Genomic DNA, 20,242 nt, shown 5'->3' with positions numbered 1-20,242 from the left:
TGAAATAGTTTCAAAGATGTTACTTTACTTTCAAATTATTTTTTATCTACATTAATTTTTTTTTTCAATGTTTTTATATTTCTCTTGAATAAATGACTAGATTTATATTTATTTATTATATAAAATTTTCTTTTTTCAAAATGATTCATATTAAATATATAATTTATTTAAGTATAATTTTATAAAAATATATATATATTTTTAATTATATAATCTTTCTTCCGTCTACTTACAATGTATATATTTACTTTTTAGCGCGATATTTAAAAAATAATAGTATTTTAATTATAGTGGGTAGTTAAAATTAATGTAATGACATTTTTTCCCTTACTTTTTTATGTAAAAGTAATGATGTGATGTAATGTAAAACAACGATATTTGTGAAAAAAAATTAGGTATTTAATGAAATATTTACTTTGTAATTGGACGTAAAAAATAGAAATATGTATACTTTCTAGCGGGACGAAAGAAGTATTATATTTTATCTTTATATTTTGAAAACACAAACAAGTATATTTTTGAATAATGTCGCGTATTTTGTTGTTTTAAGCTCGATGTTACTTGTAATTTATTGTCTTTATTGTGCAGCTTATAATACTTTTGATAAATAAAAATTATTTTCATAAAATATTATATTAAATCATTATTCAAAATCAAAATTAAATTTAAAGTAAACCACTCCTGAGGTTGTGTGTGTTTTTAAAGTTTGATTTTATATTTTTTATTTTTTTTAAAATATAAAAAAATGATAATTTCAAGTAAAGGTATGGACAGAACAGTGGTGATTTTTAAATCCAACCTAAACACTCTTTTGTATTTGTATTATTAGTGATCTATCGAGATATTTGTGAGAATAAATAATTTATTTTTTATAAAAACATTTGAGAATATTGTAATAAGATATTAAAAAAAGAATGCTTTATTATTTTTAGGTTATATTTGGAGGATTGAATTTTCTATTTAAATAATGAATAATATTATGAAAAATAATTTTTTCTTTTTTTTTTTTTTTTTATATTCTCACATTAAAGAAACTCAAATTAAATAGTAATAAATAAACTTATATATTTTTTTGATTTTTACGTGTTTTTATTAATTTTTATTGTTATATATTCTCTCTATTCATTTAAAGGGGTAAGACCATTTTTAAGGTTATTTGAATTTTATAATAAATTTAAAATAATAATATTTTATTGATAAAAAAAATATTTTGATATTATAGTATATATTTATTTTTACTAAAAACGATAATAATTACTGTTTTAAATAAAATAGATAAAAATAATTAAAAAAAATAATATTTTGAATTAAAAATGACTGCGTGCGTAAATAAACGTGCTTCCGAGAATGAAAAAGAATGCTACCAAGTTGATTAAGGTTAGCGTGCAATTGAATTACGCTTTGCCAGTGGTCATAGTTGGAAAATCCTCAACGCTATGACGAACGGCGGCTTATTTGAATCACCGTAAATTAATAATAATAATAATAATAAAAGGGGTAAAGTAACCAAACACAAATTACACTTACAATTACGTATCCAAACGATCATTAAAATAAATGAGGTCAACTTTTACTACCACATAAAAACGACCAAAAGCATTTCTCTAAGATAGATAGAAAGGACCCAAAAATGCAGATTCTCCAAATCCAAACCGATCTTCTCCGGGCTTCCGGCGGCCGCCGCCGCGGCGGCCGGCGGCAGATGCAGCGGCTGCCGGCGGTGGTGCGGAGCCGCCGCAACTACGACCCGAAGGTAGTCTCCCTCGGCCCTTACCACCACGGCGAACCGCACCTAATTTTAGGCGAAAGCTTCAAGGCCAAAGCCGTCGAAGCTTTCATTACAGGGAGCGGCAAAGACAAGGCATTTTTCCGCGACAACATCCTTAACGAAATCTCCGAAATCCGTGCCTGCTACGATGCCGGCTCCACCTCCGACTACGACGATCAGGCCCTCTCCGAAATGATGCTCCTCGACGGATGCTTCATTATAAATCACATGGAGGCACTGTCCAATTCTAACAAGCTTGACGGCATCCTCGACACCATGGGAATGGTCGGGTTTTCTTACACCGTTACGGACATGTTCTTGATCGAAAACCAGATCCCATTCCGCGTGATCTCGTTGCTGACCCGCCTCCGTTACGACGAGGAGAAGGGGTCGGATTTACTCGACGGGCTTTTGAACTTTTCGACGTTCCACGACAGCCGGCATGGGGAGGAATCCGGCGACGATATGCCTCTCCATTTGCTCGAAGCCCTGCGCCGAAAGCTCACATACACTTCCCCCATGAATGAACCCGTCCAACCAAAATGGAATCTTTTCAGGTTATTGTACGACTTTCTCATCTAAAAATTTAAAATTAAATAGATACGTATATTTATATTAATATGTAAATTACATAAAAACTCATTTACTACTTCAGTCTGCCTCTAAATGGCTCAGTTATTTTTTTAGGTGTTGATTTTAATATTACTTGTTATATATATCAAAACATAGTATAACTTAAAAAAAAATTACAAAAATACTAACATTAAAAATTTCCTTTTTATAATACTAATAAAATGACATTTGTATAAAAAACTATATAAATATAAAGATATTTTTAATGTTAAGTACAATAATACAAAATTTAAAAGTGACCTATAAATACCTAGAATTATGTGAAAACCTCCTATGTTATATTAAAATAGATATAAAATATTATTCCATCCAACAATCGGTCTATATAAGTATTATTTAAATAAATTAAATAAAATATCTTAAATATCATTCTTTTACAACAATAAATAATTTTGATCAATTTTTTCATAGTTTATATTAAAATTTAAGTTATGAATCTCGCAGCTGGTCATAAATCCAAACCCTACACCACCACCAGACCATCCTTACAGGACTAAGTTATGAATCTTTTTTATTTTATAAACTATACTATGAATAGTCAATCAATTATATATTTATTTATTTTATTTTATTCAAAGAATGATTTATATTCAAGACATTTCATATCATTTATTTACATAACACTTGATAATTAAGGATATATTCATCAGCATTTGGATGAAAAAAAAAAAGAGAAAGATATTTCGCACCTATTTTATTATAGCATAAAGAAAAATTACAAATATGAAGTATTTTATACATTCATAATAAAATAAAAGTAAATATAATGCAATTTATCATAAGTTTAATGATCATCTAATTTAAAAATAGTATCATTTATTTATTTATTCATATATTATAAAGTCAACTAACACACAGGCACCGGAAAGATTCCAAAACCCGATCATCATCGTCGTCATCCGCGGGACACTCGACATTAAAGGCGCTCGCCTACACGTCCCGTTCCGTAACCGACCTCAAAGCCAAGGGCATCTATTTCGCCCCGAGCCCGACCTCGTGTCTCAAAGACGTGACATTTCAATCACACAACATTTTCTTCGCCCGTCTTCTTCTCCCCGCCCGATTCATCTCCAACAAGTCGATTATCCTCTTCTCGAACCTCATCGCGTACGAGCTCTGCGCGAGCGGCGCCACCGACTACACGGTGACGTCGTACGTGAATCTGATGAAGTCGATGATCCACTCGGCGAGGGACGTGAAGGAGCTGCGGGAGAGGAGGATACTCATAAGCAACGTGGGGGGCGACGAGGAAGTGATGCGAGTTTTGAGGGAGATCGAGACTTACGACGTCGAGAACGCCGACATTTTCGACGGCGTGAAGGCGAGGATCGAGAAACATTACGGCAGCCGGAGGCTGACGTGGATGGCGGAGCTCGTGCATAAGTATTTCGATAGCCCGTGGACGGCGATCGCGCTCTTCGCCGGAGTTTTTTTACTTCTCTTGACGCTTGCTCAAACGCTTTTTACCATTCATCCCTTTCATGTATAGAGGGATCTTTTTTTTTTTTTACTAGTTTTGAATAATAAACTTTTTAAGTTTAAATATATCATTGATATAATATAAATAGATGTGAATTATATACTACCTCAGTCCCACTACAATTGACACCAATGACACCTTTCTATTTTTGGTAAAAATTATTAAACCAAAACATATTTAACAAATATAAATCAACTTAATTAACTACATAACATACAATATCGTAAATGACGTATGACAACTCAAAACCCCTTTTATTTCTACCTCTCTCCTAAAAAAAAATTTCTACCTCTCTCCTAAAAAAAAATATATATATTTTTATCTATATTTAAAACTACACATCTTTTATAAAATTAATTTATGTTAATTATAAATAAACAAAAATATTTTTTTATTTACTTGTATTATAAAAGATTTTATTCTCTACAAAATGATATCCATATTGCATATATTTTTTAATTGTTATATAATTTTTAAATATTTAAACATATATTAAATTATTTTTAATTATATATATTAAATTTATTTTAAAACTATGAATATTAATTCCTCCGTCCAATTTCTATTGTCCTAAAGTATATTTGGACCGTTTTTTAGATGATTGTCTTTTTGTTATGAATGGACAAATATGCCCTTAAGTGTATGGTAGAGATTAAAAGTAATAAATGAATGAAGGGTAAAAATGTAAAATTTGTGTTTAAAAAAGGAAATAGGATAATAATTGTTGGACGTCCCAAATAGGAAAGTAGGACATTAGTTGATGGTTGTGGACGGAGGGAGTATTAATTAGGGCTGGCAAAAATTAACCCGACCTGATAACCCGACCCGAACCTGACCTGAAATAGTTGGGTTTGGGTTGAGATTTTCGATCCAATTAATAATTGGATCAAACCCGTTTAACCCATTTAATTAAATGGGTCAGGTTAAGGTCTACATTTTCAATATGAAAATAACTCGTCTAACCTATTTAATAATATTATTTTAAATTTAAATATATTTTTTAATTTTATCAATACAATTCAATATTTATGGCCAATTTTATAAAAATAAATAATAAAAAATAAAGGATTGTGTTATGTACTATTATGTTATGTAGTGTTTGTTAATTCAATTTTTGAATATCGGTTTCATGATATGAATAAATAATTTTTTGCTTTAATATGTATATATATTATGCATTTAAAAATTTTGTTAGTATAAATTTTATTTTTAAATTAAAATTTAAATTTTTTAGATTAAACGGGTTATACGAGTTAGATTCAGATTGACCCGATTAATAAAAGGTAAGGTTAAGGTTGCAAATATCAACCCATTTAATTAAATGGGTCAGATTCAGGTCAAAGGTTTTGTAACCCATTTAAGTTGACCCGAACCCAACCCGACCTGATCTGTTTGCCAACCCTAGTATTAATTATACAAAAAATAATATAATAATATTGTTATGTATGAAAATTAGAATTAGGTTAAAAAGCCCAAGGTAAAAAGAAGAATGGGCCTGGCAATAGAGTTGATTGCACTGGCTGAAGGACACCGTGAGGAAATCAAGGAAAATAGATTTATTTCTAAGGAAAATTCAGGACGGAAGGACCTCAGGTCGGAAGGTCTTCAGGTCGGAAGGTCCTCAAGACGGAAAGTCCTCAAAACGGAAAGACCTCAGGTCGGAAGGTCTTCAGGTCGGGGGGAAGTCCTCAAGACGGAAAGTCCTCAAGACGGAAAGACCTCAGGTCGGAAGGTCTTCAGGTCGGGGGGAAATCCTCAAGACGGAAAGTCATCAGGACGGGAAGTCCGCAGGTCGAGAGGCCCTCAGGACGGGAAGTCCGCAGGTCGGGAGGCCTTCAGGTCGGAAAGTCCTCAAGACGGAAAGACCTCAGGTCGGAAGGTCTTCAGGTCGGGGGGAAATCCTCAAGACGGAAAGTCATCAGGATGGGAAGTCCGCAGGTCGGGAGGCCCTCAGGACGGGAAGTCCGCAGGTCGGGAGGCCTTCAGGTCGGGAGGTCCTCAAGACGGAAAGTCATCAGGACGGGAAGTCCGCAGGTCGGGAGGTCCTCAGGACGGGAAGTCCGCAGGTCGGGAAGTTCTCAGGTCGGAACTCTGCGGCGGGACCAACAAGTCGGATGGTTTGTTAGTCGGGATGTCTGTAGCTAATCCAAACAAGTCAGATGGTTTGCAAGTCGGGAGGATTGGCAGTCGGACCAATACGGTTGTAGATTGGCAGTCGGGCCAAAAGGGCGGAAGGTCTGTGGTCGGCTCAAAGAGTGAAATATAGGGATAATTTTGGTCTGCTGAGGACACGTGTCAGCAGGAGAAGGGTTGGAAGACGGTTGGGAAGGAGACGTTGTAACCGTTCGGGCGGCGGTTTTCAGTACAGTTTCCCAGAAAATATTTAAGGGTTTGGATCATCATTTGGCAGGGTATCTTCAATCAACTTCAACAAAGCAAAGTCAGATTTGGGGATCACCACTTTAAATTTCAGTATTTTTATTTTCCAGTTTATTTTCTGTACCATACAGTGTTTAGAAATTCCTAATCTCAGGCACTAATTAATCAAGTTTAAGGATATTTTCTATATCTTTGAATTTTACTTTATTTTTGTTGAAAAATTACATCAACAAATTGGCGACCACAGTGGGAGCAAGACACAATTGCTCATTCCAATTCCGGCGATAATTTCATACGTCTTAGATCCGGCCGAATCATCGGAAGGGTCCATATGGCAGGTTCACAACCTCAAGCATCTTCGGCACCGGCGGGAGAATCCGTTCCACCACCTATTGTGCCAAATGCCGGGGAAAACCCACAACCACCAACTGATTGGAGGTCTTATGTTCAACAAATGAACAACCAGCAAACTTTGGTTATGCAGAATATGTTGCGTGAGCAACAAACGAACATGTTGCGTGAACAACAAAATCTAATACAGAATATGTTGGATCAAGCACTATCAAGGGTTAGTCTTCAACCCACTCAAACTCCACCAGGAGTATCACCATCCAGACTACAGGCAAATTTCGCAGGGCCATCATTCGTGGATAGTGCCTTTCCAAGTGCCACAAATCCCAACCGAACGGATAGGGGAAAATCTCCTCTGACTTTTCCCAACACTGTTCCGCTGGGACCAAGGGTTTCCAGTCCGCAGCCGAACAATACAAGGGAGGACAGGCCTGGAGGATATATACATGATCCTATTCATATTCATGTGCAGGATCCTTTCCATGTTCCTGATCATCAACGCGTTCATGTAGATCCTGATGAGATCGCACATATATTAAGGGATCAGTTTGGGCTAACTCCTCAGATGGCTAACCGCCCTGCATATCAGAGACCTTTCCCAGAAAGGATCATTAATGAACACCCCCTCCCAAGGAATTATCGACCGCCCGATTTTCATGCATTCTCAGGGGAGGACGGATCTTCCACCATAGAACATGTTGGTCGGTTCACAGCACAATTAGGAGAAGTTGGCAATAACCCTTTTTATAAGTTGCAGCTGTTTGGTTTATCTCTTACTAGAACAGCGTTTTCGTGGTTCGCAAGTCTGCCTCCTGGACAAATTCAGACGTGGGAAGGACTGGAGATGGCATTTCATGCCAGATTCTTCAATCCTTTACCAATTGTTTCTTTAACTGATTTACTAGAATTGAGACAGTATCCAGAAGAATCTGCTTCACAGTTTATAGAAAGGGTGCGACTGATAAAAGGGCGATGTCCTACGGTAATCAGTGAGAAAGAGATGACCAATTTAGTGGTCCGGAATATGCATACTCGCTTAAGAAAGGCACTCACTGCACTGGATGTTGAGGATTTGGCAAGTCTTGCATCTAAGGCTGCGCGTTTAGAGTCTTTGTTCAGAGAGGAAGATCAGAATAACAGGCGTAATAGAGGCCAACATATGGCGAGTATAGGAACAGAAACATGTGACTTTGATTTTAATCAGTCAGAAGAGATGGCAGCTGAAATCCTCTCTGGAAAACCTTATGTATGCCCCAAATTGAAGCCAGTACCAGGGTTTGAAGGAAAGGATCAACCGATGTTTGATAGTTCGAAAGCTGACGAAATCTTTGATATCCTGTTGACTGATGGCCAAATCCGTATTCCAAAGGGGCAAAGATTGGCCACTAAAGAAGAAATCAAAGGGAGACCATATTGTAAGTGGCATAATTCTTTCACACACAATACAAGTCAGTGTACTCATTTCAGGAAGGAAATTCAAAAGGCCATCAAGACAGGTCGGCTCAAATACATCACTCTAGGTGTAGACCAGCAACCGTTTCCGAAAGTAACAACGGCAATGGTTGACATCCAACCAAGTTCGGGAACAGGGAAAAGTTCGGCCAATAGTGGACAAACAGGGGAACGAACTCAGGCAAGCCCCGGAACAAAGAAAGGAAATCAACCAAACAGTAGCCGACCGGAAGAACGACTCAAAGTTTGTGAAAAGCCAGTCGCTGAAAAATGGGACCATCCAGACGGTTCTTTTAATGTGGAGATGAAAGAAAAGGTTTTGGTGCGTGACCACCCGACCAGAAAAACAGGGTCAGTCGGGAACAATTGGGCTCGAAATAAAAAGCCTTTACCAGTTGATATAGACCCTCGTTTCCCAGGTATGAATCGTACACAGATTCGCAATGCCAAACGCAGGTATGCTGCGAAGTATGGGAAACGAGTTCCTTCAGCAAAACAACTAACCGACGAGCAAAAAGCAGCCGACCACTTGGCAGGAGATCAGTCCATTAGAGTCTTTACAGAACAAACAACCAACGAGCAGGGAGCAGCCATGCAATCTCCAAAAAGTCGGTCCAGTCGGGTCTGTTCAAGAAAGCAACCGAACGACGGATTAGACGCTTCAGATTATACCAAAGGAAGTTCGTCGGGACAGGGGAAAGGTAGAGGAATATCAGATGAAATAATTAGAGGTTTTAGATGCCAACATTGTGAACGGATCAACATCAATCCATCTCCTGAAGAATTCCGTATAGAATCTTTGACGGTTCAATCTCGGAATAAGACAAAGGAAGAAGTTGTAACTACAGAGGAAAATTCGAGATCTGTTAAATCTCGTCTGGGGCCACGAATCCCTTGTCGAATGACAGGGATTAATCAGATGAGAGATGAACCGATGTGGGCGAGTCTGGTAGATGATCCTACGGACGAACCTTTATGGGCATTCTTGGCAGATGATGAATTAGAGGAAACAGAGTGGGCAAAGACTTCAGATTCTGAGTCTCAGTTGGAGACACCTTCGATAGTGTTTCCTCCTATTCCAGAAGGTGCGATCTCCCATTTGAAACCTTTGTATGTTAATGCTCACATTTGCGGGAAACCAATCACAAAGGTTTTTGTGGATAATGGAGCAGTCTTTAATGTTATGCCATTGAAGACTCTCAAGAAGCTAGGGAAAGGAATTCATGATCTGTCTCCTGTGGAATTCGAAATGACAAGTTTTACAGGGCAGCCGACCAAGCCTGAAGGCATGATGGTTGCCACAATTGAAGTCGGACCAAAAAAGATCTCCACTGTTTTCTTTATTGTGGACGCAGATACTACATACTCTCTCTTGCTGGGAAGAGACTGGATTCATGCTTCTCAATGTGTGCCATCAACACTGCACCAACAGTTAATGTTCTGGGAAGGAAATCAGGTTTTTAAAATGGAAGCAAATGACAACCCATTCGATGTATCAGAACAAGTTGAAGAGTCAGTGTTTTATTCCAGTCATTTGGCTCCGATGTCTCAGTTGTATATGGCCAGGGAATACCCAAACAAGGGTTATAAAGTCACTGGCCAGAACTCGATGTTCTATTAAAAGAACAACTTTATTGTATGGCTCATGATAAAGCCACACCTATTCTCGTATAATTTGTTTGTTATGGGTGATACAAGTTTAGAAGTATGTAGTTCTCTTATTAATAAGTTCTATTTAAAGCAGCTATTACATAAAGCAGAAAATAGTAAAGAGATTCTTGATGTTCACCTCCAAGAAGATGAACAATTTCGTTGGCCTGATTTATTAGAAAAAACAGAACCAACAGCTTCATCACAAGACCCATTATTGGAGTTTAATTTAGGAACCGAATTGGTTCCAAAAGTGATCAGGCTAAGTGGTTATTTGTCTAAAGAGCAACAGACAATGATGCTCGAAGTTATTAGAAACAACATTGATTGTTTAGCATGGGATTATTCAGAAATGCCTGGTTTGACAAGAAGTCTAATAGAGCATCGATTGCCTATCAAGGAAGGTTGCAAACCTTACAAACAACCTCCAAGGCGAATGAGCCCGGATCTGATGCCTCAAATCAAGGAAGAAATCCAAAAACTTCTCAAAGTGGGTTTCATTCAGCCTTGCCGTTATGCGGAGTGGCTGGCTAACATTGTGCCAGTGGTCTAGAAAAATGGTAAGATAAGGATATGCATCGATTTCAGGGATTTGAATCTAGCTACCCCTAAGGATGAATATGTGATGCCTATGGCCGACATGTTGATAGATGCAGCAGCAGGGCATAAAGTCCTTAGTCTGATGGATGGTTATGCAGGTTATAACCAAATATTTCTGGCAGAAGAAGACATTCCTAAGACAGCATTCAGGTGCCCAGGGGCTTTAGGTATTTATGAATGGACAGTCATGCCATTCGGGTTAAAGAATGCAGGGGCAACTTACCAAAGAGCCATGAATTCAATCTTTCATGATTTAATTGGCAAATCTATGGAAGTTTATATTGATGATGTTATTGTTAAATCTTCCAGTTTTGACGAACATTTGAGAAATCTTGAAGAGGCATTCGAAAGAATGAAGAAGTACAAGTTGAAGATGAATCCAACCAAATGTGCTTTTGGAATATCAGCCGGGAGCTTTTTAGGATTTTTAGTTCATGAGAGAGGAATTGAAATCGATGCCAATAAGGCTAAAGCTATTCTGGACAGTCGGCCACCCAAAACGGTTAAAGAAATCCAAAGTCTTTTGGGTAAGGTGAATTATTTGAGGCGTTTCATTTCTAATGCAGCTGGCAAGGTCAAACCCATTACTAAATTGTTGAAAGCTGGAAAAAATGCTTTTGAATGGGGTCCCGATCAACAGACGGCTTTAGATGCTATCAAGCAGGCATTGGCTCACCCTCCAGTCTTGATGCCTCCTAAACAAGGTCGGCCGCTCAAACTTTATTTGGCAAATACATATGAAGTGGTTAGCTGTTTATTGGCACAGGATGGTGATGACGGGAAGGAAAGGGCAATCTACTATCTCAGTAAAACCCTTACAGGACCAGAATTGAATTACACTATGCCAGAAAAAATGTGTTATTCATTGGTCTTCGCTTGCACTAAACTCAAGCATTATTTGCTGCCCAGAAGAATTGAGGTCATATCAAAGGTGGATCTCATCAAATTGATTTTGCAGAGACCTACTATGAAGGGCAGACTCATGAAGTGGGCCATCAAATTGGCTTCTTTTGATCTTCAACATTCCCCTTTGAGGGCAATCAAGGGACAAGCAGTAGCCGACTTCTTAGCAGAATTTTCACAAGTCGGATATTCTCTTTGTGATAGTGTCCGACCACTTAGTTGTTCATCATATTTGAATAATCTACAGGTCGGATGTGTACCTTATATAAGTACCAGAACATGGTTGATGTTCTTTGATGGTTCTACCTCTGGAAACAAATCAGGGGCAGGGGTCTTTTTGCAAGGACCTGACGGTCAAAAGATCAACTTACAACTACGATTGGAAGCCATGACCCATAATTCGGCAGAATATGAAGCTTTAATTTTGGGTTTGGAGGCTTTAATAGCCAGGAAGGTCCAGTCTGTAATCATAAGAGGGGATTCTCAACTAGTAATCAACCAGGTAAACAATCAATATGTTTGCAATTACCCTCATCTTCGCAGATACAGGGACATTGTGGGTCGGTTACTGACAAAAATCTCAGAAGTAATAATTAAGTTCATTCCGAGGAAAGAAAACCAACGTGCTGATGAGTTGGCTCAAAGGGCCTGTAAAGGAATTCTGGAGGATATGTGGTCGGAGGTCAAGTCGGGCATAGAAGGAAAGACAGACCCAATATGTGATCGAATGGTCGGGCAGGAGACTGTCGGACAGGAGCCCGACTGCGTAGTTACTGTCGGACAGGAGCCCGACTGCGTAGTTACTGTCGGACAGGAGCCCGACGGCGTAGTTACAGTCGGACACAAAGATACCAGTGAAACAGTGACCGATTGGAGAACAGAGCTTATCATGTATTTACAAAATCCAGGTGCGAGTGTTTCAATTGCGACACGATTGAAGGCTTTACGTTTTCAATTGATAAATGGACTTTTGTATAAGAGATCATTTGAAGGTTTACTTTTGAAATGTTTGGGGTCTAAAGAAGCTTTAGAGGTAATGACAGAAGTACATGGTGGGATATGTGGAGCTCATCGGGCAGGTCTGAATATGCGATGGGCCATTCATCGTTTGGGTTTTTTCTGGCCAAAGATTTTTTAAGATTGCATACAATTTGCCAAAGGCTGCCAGGAATGTTAGAGACATGGAAATTTAAACCATTTGCCAGTAACCGAATTGCAATTTTTGGCAAAACCATGGCCTTTTAAATCATGGGCTATGGATATTATTGGTAAGATACATCCTGCTTCATCGAAACACCATTGTTTCATATTGGTCGCGACTGATTACTTTACCAAATGGGTAGAAGCAGTTGCTTTGAAAAACGTGGATCAGAAAGAAGTGATAGACTTCGTTTTGAACCAAATTATTTACAGATATGGTATTCCTCAGTCTATAACAACCGACCAGGGCCTGGTTTTCACAGGGGAAAAGTTTTCTAGTTTCTTGGCAGAATTTGGTGTCCGATTACACCATTCGTCACCTTATTATCCCCAGGCCAATGGACAAGCGGAAGCAGCAAATAAGATCATTATTGGGATTATAAAGAAGATGGTTGAAGGGAACCCAAGAAAGTGGCATTTGTTATTGTCTCGGGCTTTATGGGCACATAGGAATACCAGAAATACGGCCACAGGGTTCTCACCGTACCAACTCACTTTTGGCCAAGATGCTGTTTTACCAGCCGAGATCCGAGTATCGTCTGGCCGAACAGAATTTACTGATGGTGATCTTACAAAAGAATGCTAACAACTTATGTTGCAACAGTTGGAGGATTTGGATGTTAACCGACTCCATGCAATAGGTCGAAGTGTGAAACAAAGTGAAATCAGAGCAAGGAATTACGGAAAGAAAGTTCTTCACAGGACATTCCAAAAAGGAGACCTAGTCTGGAAGACCATTCTTCCTACATATAAGAAAACTGACCAATTGGGAAAGTGGTCACCGAATTGGGAAGGACCATACATTATTCAAAAAGATATTGGGAATGGCGCTTTCATTATTGTAAACCATGAAGGTAAGAGAGTACATGATTGTATTAATGCTAAATATCTGAAGAGGTATTATCCTGCCTTTTCAGATAACAAAACTGCCTGAAGCAAACTATTATTCAGAACCCATTTGTGGGGTTCGAACCTATTTAAAGGTTCATTTCTGTTAGTCATCATTTATTTGTGAGAAATTTTCTGCCTCTGAATCAGAATTTTCATCCCAGTGAGTGGATATTAGTTCTGGTTCTTCTTCAATAAGATCTTCCAAATCTGGTCGGTACCTCTCCCATTGGCTTTGCATTTCGTCTAAATCTTGATTGGTACGTGCTTGCATGTCTGTTATGGCTTGATATTCACGGTCAACAATGGTACGCAATCTTGAAAAGACTTTTCGTTGATTGGAAAAAATATTATCCCAACCAAGGTCTGGAAGTATGGTTGCTGCGTGATTTTCAATCAATTCCATGTGATGATGGAGGTCAGGAATGCGGCTAAGGATGTCATGAAGAGGTTCATATCCCTCAATGATTTTTTCCATTAGACGGATGACGCGATGAATGGTTCTTCTACCTCGTTGGGAGAATCGGAATTTGAAGTCTAGTTGCTTGAGTATATGTAACAAGTCTTCTGCATGGCCTCCAATAGGGTGATTACCTACAAAGAAGGGTTGAAGAACACCTTCCCAGTTGCTTGATGGGACGTGAGGTCGGTCATTCGCCATGTTTGTTAACACTTCAAGTGTTTTGGTTTTCAACATATGCCTTGGAATTTGGTGTTAACATTGTTCTTTTAAGGGAGGAGTTTGTTTCGGTTCCTCAAAAGTTGGAAATTGGACGGTGATCCTTGTTTTGAGAGAAGAAGGAAAAATATATTACTAAGTCAAATGTTGTTACAGAGGGGGAAGTATTACAAAAGTGCCCCTAGGGCAGTTTTTATATTTGTCCATTTGACTTCATCCCTGGATAGCCTTCTGGTATTAGCAGCCATCTGATATCTTCTGATGAATTGGGATCGAGCTTGGGTTTTTAGCTCTTGATCCAATTCGGCCTCGTTCTTTGTATACTTCTCAAGCAGACGCTGTTCATTGGTAATTTGATTATCCAGGATAGACTGTTCCTTCCTTAGCTCCCGCAATTCTGCCTCCTTTTTTCTGAATGGATTCATCAACTTGAGCCTTCGTCCTGAGCAGAGTCGGTTGAGGGCTAATCCCAAATGTTTTTCGGATATTGGCATAGTGGGCGGAGATCTTAAGTTGAACGCGTTGGGGAAGTAAAGACGGGACCAAAGTTCTAAAAACCAAAAAGGACCCGATGCGGCAGTGTCTAATTTTCTATTATCATTATCTGTTAAACGAAGGCTAACCCTGGTGAGTCCTTCAAACCGATTGGCTAAAAACAGGGTGCCAAGGGAAAAGAACCTACCTGACGCGATATGAATGGCCAGGTCGAGATGAGAAGAAAGAACGCATTTAGAAGGGGAAACAATGACGTACCTACAAAGCCAAAAAAGAATAAAGGCAGTATGCTCCCGGTCGGTCACGGGGGTCCCTGGAGCCCCTTGCTGGTCGGTCGCGAACTTTGTCCAGCCCCATTCCTTCACGCCTTGTAAAGACCACCCTGGATGGTCTTCTGGTGGCTCCTGCCCATCTAGGGCTCCCATCACAGGGTCTTCACCTACGACTAGGAGATGCGCGATCATTGCCACATCCATGAGAGTCGGACCAAAGGGGCTCGACGGTAAGAGAAAAGTCCCATTTTCCGCATTCCAGAAGGCAGACATGGCTAGGAGCACCTTCTCGTGCAGATTGATCGGCATGGTGGACAATAGTATTGCTTGGTCGATTTTTTGAGATCGCCATTGGGTCTGGAAGTGTTCTGCTACCCGTCGATACCAAGAGCGGTAAGGATCTTTTGGGTCTGTGAGATGGGTTTTGATGCTGTCTCGGATGCGAACTGCTTGGTAGTTAGGATTGTTGATAGCCAAGGAATTTCGGGATTCCAAAACTTCCCTCATCCGATTTGAGTCTTCAGGAGTAGTGCAGTATGGGCGGATCGTCGAAGTTAGTACTTTCGAGGCTGAAAACGGGCCCTCTGGGAGGGTTCCGTCGAAGGGAAGGGAAGGAATGTATCGATTCGCCATGGTTGGAGTGGTTGAGATTGTGATTCACAAAGGCTCGTATTGCGGACAAGGAAGTTACTCAGGAGTGTTGCAGTAACTGGTGCAGTTGCTAAGGGAATTTTTCAAGAGGGTGGTGATTTATGCACTTCCAAACATCGATTGATAAATGGCGTTTGAAAGTCCCTTGGCGGCGGGCAAGTTGTTATGTATGAAAATTAGAATTAGGTTAAAAAGCCCAAGGTAAAAAGAAGAATGGGCCTGGCAATAGAGTTGATTGCACTGGCTGAAGGACACCGTGAGGAAATCAAGGAAAATAGATTTATTTCTAAGGAAAATTCAGGACGGAAGGACCTCAGGTCTTCAGGTCGGAAGGTCCTCAAGACGGAAAGTCCTCAAAACGGAAAGACCTCAGGTCGGAAGGTCTTCAGGTCGGGGGGAAGTCCTCAAGACGGAAAGTCCTCAAGACGGAAAGACCTCAGGTCGGAAGGTCTTCAGGTCGGGGGGAAATCCTCAAGACGGAAAGTCATCAGGACGGGAAGTCCGCAGGTCGAGAGGCCCTCAGGACGAGAAGTCCGCAGGTCGGGAGGCCTTCAGGTCGGAAAGTCCTCAAGACGGAAAGACCTCAGGTCGGAAGGTCTTCAGGTCGGGGGGAAATCCTCAAGACGGAAAGTCATCAGGATGGGAAGTCCGCAGGTCGGGAGGCCCTCAGGACGGGAAGTCCGCAGGTCGGGAGGCCTTCAGGTCGGGAGGTCCTCAAGACGGAAAGTCATCAAGACGGGAAGTCCGCAGGTCGGGAGGTCCTCAGGACGGGAAGTCCGCAGGTCGGGAAGTTCTCAGGTCGGAACTCTGCGGCGGGACCAACAAGTCGGATGGTTTGTTAGTCGGGATGTCTGTAGCTAATCCAAACAAGTCAGATGGTTTGCAAGTCGGGAGGATTGGCAGTCGGACCAATACGGTTGTAGATTGGCAGTCGGACCAAAAGGGCGGAAGGTCTGTGGTCGGCTCAAAGAGTGAAATATAGGGATAATTTTGGTCTGCTGAGGACACGTGTCAGCAGGAGAAGGGTTGGAAGACGGTTGGGAAGGAGACGTTGTAACCGTTCGGGCGACGGTTTTCAGTACAGTTTCCCAGAAAATATTTAAGGGTTTGGATCATCATTTGGCAGGGTATCTTCAATCAACTTCAACAAAGCAAAGTCAGATTTGGGGATCACCACTTTAAATTTCAGTATTTTATTTTCCAGTTTATTTTCTGTACCATACAGTGTTTAGAGATTCCTAATCTCAGACACTAATTAATCAAGTTTAAGGATATTTTCTATATCTTTGAATTTTACTTTATTTTTGTTGAAAAATTACATCAACAAATATCATAACTAATTATTATTAACTAATTAAACATCCTTACCTTAAATACCGTGTCTCTAATCAAATGGTTCAATTCCGGTGAGATGGAGGAAGGATATTTTAATTTTTAAAATTATGTAAAATATAAAACAAATGAGATTTTAAATTACTATTTTTTAACAAAAAAATCTGTAAATTGTAAATTTTTTTTTTAAAAAAATTCCAACTAAATACATTATACATTTTTTTTTATTAAAATAAAATTAATTTAAAATATTATATCAACTACTCCCTCTGATTTATATGTAATATTATTTTTTTTTTTTTCGTTTGTCCTGTATTTATGTCAATTTTTTTTAAAAAAATATTGTATATTTTAATTATATTTTAAATTTTCAAATATATAATTTTCAGATTTTTAATTATATTAATTAATTATTTTAATTTATAATTTTTTATTATATTATAATAATTTTTATTAATAAAGTTTTAATTATTTATCAATTATATATTTTTTAAAATTCTTGTATCAACGAAAAAGTATATAATCATACTATTTAATTTATAACCTATTTTATTCTTTTGTTTTTGAAGATTTCTTAAACACAAAATATACCTTCTTTTGTAAAAGTGTACTTAAAAGAAAAAGAAATTATAAAAATGATAATTATATATTTTGATATTTTATTATAAGGTTGAAATTAATTTTTTATAAATAAATAAATTTAAATAAAAATTGCGAGTGACGATAGTATAAATAAAATAAAATAATAATAATAATATAATTAAAAAAAAAAGTGGGTAAATAATGAGGATATTACGCTAGGCCAAGCGATTATAAACTAGCGACTTTAACGGATAGTCTGACAATCAGCGGATCGAGTTCTGAGAACGGAATCGGAAGCAGCTGCCGGGAAATCGACGCCGGGGTGCCGTTCAACATCTGAACTGATTTATCCTCCGACAGAAAAGGTAAATTTACGAAGGTTGTCTTTTTGTAGCCTGTGGTTTGATGTTCGCATGCGTTTTTACGGTGCTAGGGTTTTTTTTTATTTTTCAATTAATCTCCGTCGGTTTTGCTTCTTGATTTGATTAAACTTCAAACGTACATCAGGTTAGGGTTCCGATTACCGGAAGGAATTTTTGTGGGCGAGTATAGTGTAGGTTTCGAGCTCTGATAGTCGGCAGCCATGTCTGTGACGGCGGGGGTTAGCGATACTGTGATAGCGATTAGGGATAAGCTTAGGGGTAAAATTGGGCAAACGAAGGTGAAAAGGTACTGGCCGGGAAAAGCACCGGAGTGGGCTGATGACAATGATGAGGAAGGGGATATTAGGATGGCGAGGGCAGCTGCTCTCGAGAAAGCGTTTCCAAGCCGTGAGGGTGCTGATGTTGTGAGGAAAGATGATCCTAGGCTGCGTCGTTTGGCGGAGAGTAGGATCGATAATCGTGACGAAGTGAGGGAAGATCACAGGCGAATAAGGCAGGCAGAGATTGTTTCGACTGAAGAGGAAGAAAGCAGGAGGATGGAAGGATTGGATTTGGAGGAGGAGGATGAGGATGCATTGGAGGAGAGGAGGAGGAGAATACGGGAGAAGTTGTTGCAGAGGCAGCAAGAGGAGGCATCCCTTTTACCGGAGGAGGAAGAAGAAGAGGAGGCGGAAGAGGAAGAGGAGGAGGAGTCTGAGTACGAGACTGATTCAGAAGAGGAAACGACGGGTATTGCAATGGTGAAGCCTGTTTTTGTGCCGAAGTCGGAGAGGGATACGATTGCTGAGCGCGAAAGGCTTGAGGCGGAAGAGAGAGCGCTCGAGGAAGCTGTGAAGAAGAGGATGGAGGAAAGGAGGAAAGAAACGAAAGAGATTGTGGTTGAGAAAATTAAGGAGGATCATGAGATTCAGAGGAGCATGGAGTTGGAGGCAAATATCGCCGATGTGGATACCGATGACGACATAAATGAGGCAGAAGAGTATGAAGCTTGGAAGGGTCGAGAAATTGCAAGAATCAAGAGGGATAGGGAGGACAGGGAGGCAATGCTAAAGGAGAAAGAGGAGATTGACCGAGTGAGAAACATGACAGAGGAAGAGAGGAGAGAGTGGGAGAGGAAGAACCCAAAGCCTTCTTCAGCCCCCAAGCAAAAATGGAGGTTTATGCAGAAGTACTACCATAAGGGTGCTTTCTTCCAGGATCAGCCTGACGATCGTACGGGCACTGCTGGCGCTGCTGAAATCTATACTCGTGACTTCTCTGCTCCCACTGGAGAGGATAAGATGGATAAGACCATCTTGCCGAAAGTTATGCAGGTTAAGCACTTTGGTCGCAGTGGAAGGACGAAATGGACTCATCTTGTCAATGAGGACACGACTGACTGGAATAACCCGTGAGTGCATTTTCTTCTTGTGCTACTTCACAGTCTGATTGCTGTTAAATTTCTGAACCTGATGCTTTAACAAGTGCATTATAACTAATTAGGATTGTGACATATAGACTACATCTAAACATCAGCTAGATTACAAACATTATTTATAGTTGCTAATTAATTGAATCTGTATGTTGTTATGACTTTATGCTTTGATATACGAATATGTAGCTTGATAAGACGCGGGCTGCCGTTGAAATAAAAACCTGGTTGTGTTTAGAGATATGTTTTAGAAGTGTCTTGGAGTTTTGGTAATAGTAAAAAGTTTCAAAAGTAGACTTTTGATATGACTTAAATTAAGTGTTAGGATGTTTTGTATAAGTTTTTGATGCAATATTTTAAACGAAATATAGGTATTTGATGTGATTTTCTTTTTTAATAAATTATTGTTGATGAATAATGTCAAAATTGATTATTCTTGGTTGATTATGTGATGCTTGGAGCTTATTGTTATATTTTCCTTTGCAAACTAATACTGGATATGACTAGCACGGATTTTCTACGTAGTATTGTGTGACACACTGCCCTTGTTTTGAGTTTTATTTTTTCTGGCATTTGCTATAATTGAAGCTCTATTTTGATCACACAACAGGCTAATAACAACTTCTTGTTTACGTAGGTGGACATATAACGATCCTCTTCGTGCCAAGTACAATCAGAAAATGGCTGGAATGAACACATCTTTAGAGAAACCTAAAGGCAGCAAGAAGCTGAAAGATTGGGAGAAACGTTAGAAGTCTTCGAATTTCCATTGCCGCCTGCAAATCTTTCATTCATCGTTCGACAGTCTACTCCGCCGCTGCTCAAAGTTACTTGAACTAAATTTAGGATCTTTGATGGCTTCATGTTGTATTCAGTACTCTTTCATTACTTGCTACACTTCTTTAAAAGCGTTATTACCCTCCCAAAAAATGACGTTCAAAAGTGCGACTTTAAGATTTGTTACAGTTCTTTAAAAGCGCTATTAGTCTCCTGAAATTTAAAAGCGCGACTTTAAGATTTATCTATGGCCGTTGGATCAGATCGCCTCTTGTGTTCTCTTATTTTCGGTGGTAAATAATAGTACAGTGCAAAAATGGTAATGATATATGTGAAGGTACAACCAAAGATTCGGA

The 20,242-nt window shown here is 39.1% G+C and overlaps 2 protein-coding genes across 2 annotated transcripts; both read left to right on the top strand.

The window, feature by feature from the left end:
* Positions 1-1,630: 1,630 nt before the first annotated feature.
* On the top strand, positions 1,631-3,890 carry LOC127245824 (UPF0481 protein At3g47200-like). Its single transcript, XM_051266898.1, has 2 exons — positions 1,631-2,325; positions 3,260-3,890. Exons 1-2 carry the CDS (start codon positions 1,631-1,633, stop codon positions 3,888-3,890), a joined length of 1,326 nt encoding a protein of 441 aa, XP_051122855.1.
* Positions 3,891-17,533: 13,643 nt separating this feature from the next.
* Positions 17,534-20,148, top strand: LOC127245857 (uncharacterized). Its single transcript, XM_051266952.1, has 3 exons — positions 17,534-17,680; positions 17,823-19,088; positions 19,747-20,148. The coding sequence occupies exons 2-3, from the start codon at positions 17,899-17,901 to the stop codon at positions 19,859-19,861; spliced, it is 1,305 nt and encodes a 434-aa protein (XP_051122909.1). The 5' UTR covers positions 17,534-17,680; positions 17,823-17,898; the 3' UTR covers positions 19,862-20,148.
* The last annotated feature ends 94 nt before the right edge of the window (positions 20,149-20,242 follow it).

This window comes from Andrographis paniculata, unplaced genomic scaffold (genome assembly GCF_009805555.1).
Source record: "Andrographis paniculata isolate CXL003 unplaced genomic scaffold, ASM980555v1 Contig25END, whole genome shotgun sequence".
Classification (NCBI taxonomy): domain Eukaryota; kingdom Viridiplantae; phylum Streptophyta; class Magnoliopsida; order Lamiales; family Acanthaceae; genus Andrographis; species Andrographis paniculata.
The sequence above is the reverse complement of the archived record's forward strand: the minus strand, read 5'-3'. Positions and strand labels throughout refer to the sequence as shown.

Excerpts from the sequence above, each read along its gene's own strand:
- LOC127245824 (XM_051266898.1), top strand. The coding sequence starts at position 1,631 with ATGCAGATTCTCCAAATCCAAACCGATCTTCTCCGGGCTTCCGGCGGC. Across the intron at positions 2,326-3,259 it reads CCAAAATGGAATCTTTTCAG|GCACCGGAAAGATTCCAAAA; the intron begins GTTATTGTACGA and ends ACTAACACACAG.
- LOC127245857 (XM_051266952.1), top strand. The coding sequence starts at position 17,899 with ATGTCTGTGACGGCGGGGGTTAGCGATACTGTGATAGCGATTAGGGAT. Across the intron at positions 19,089-19,746 it reads ACGACTGACTGGAATAACCC|GTGGACATATAACGATCCTC; the intron begins GTGAGTGCATTT and ends TTGTTTACGTAG.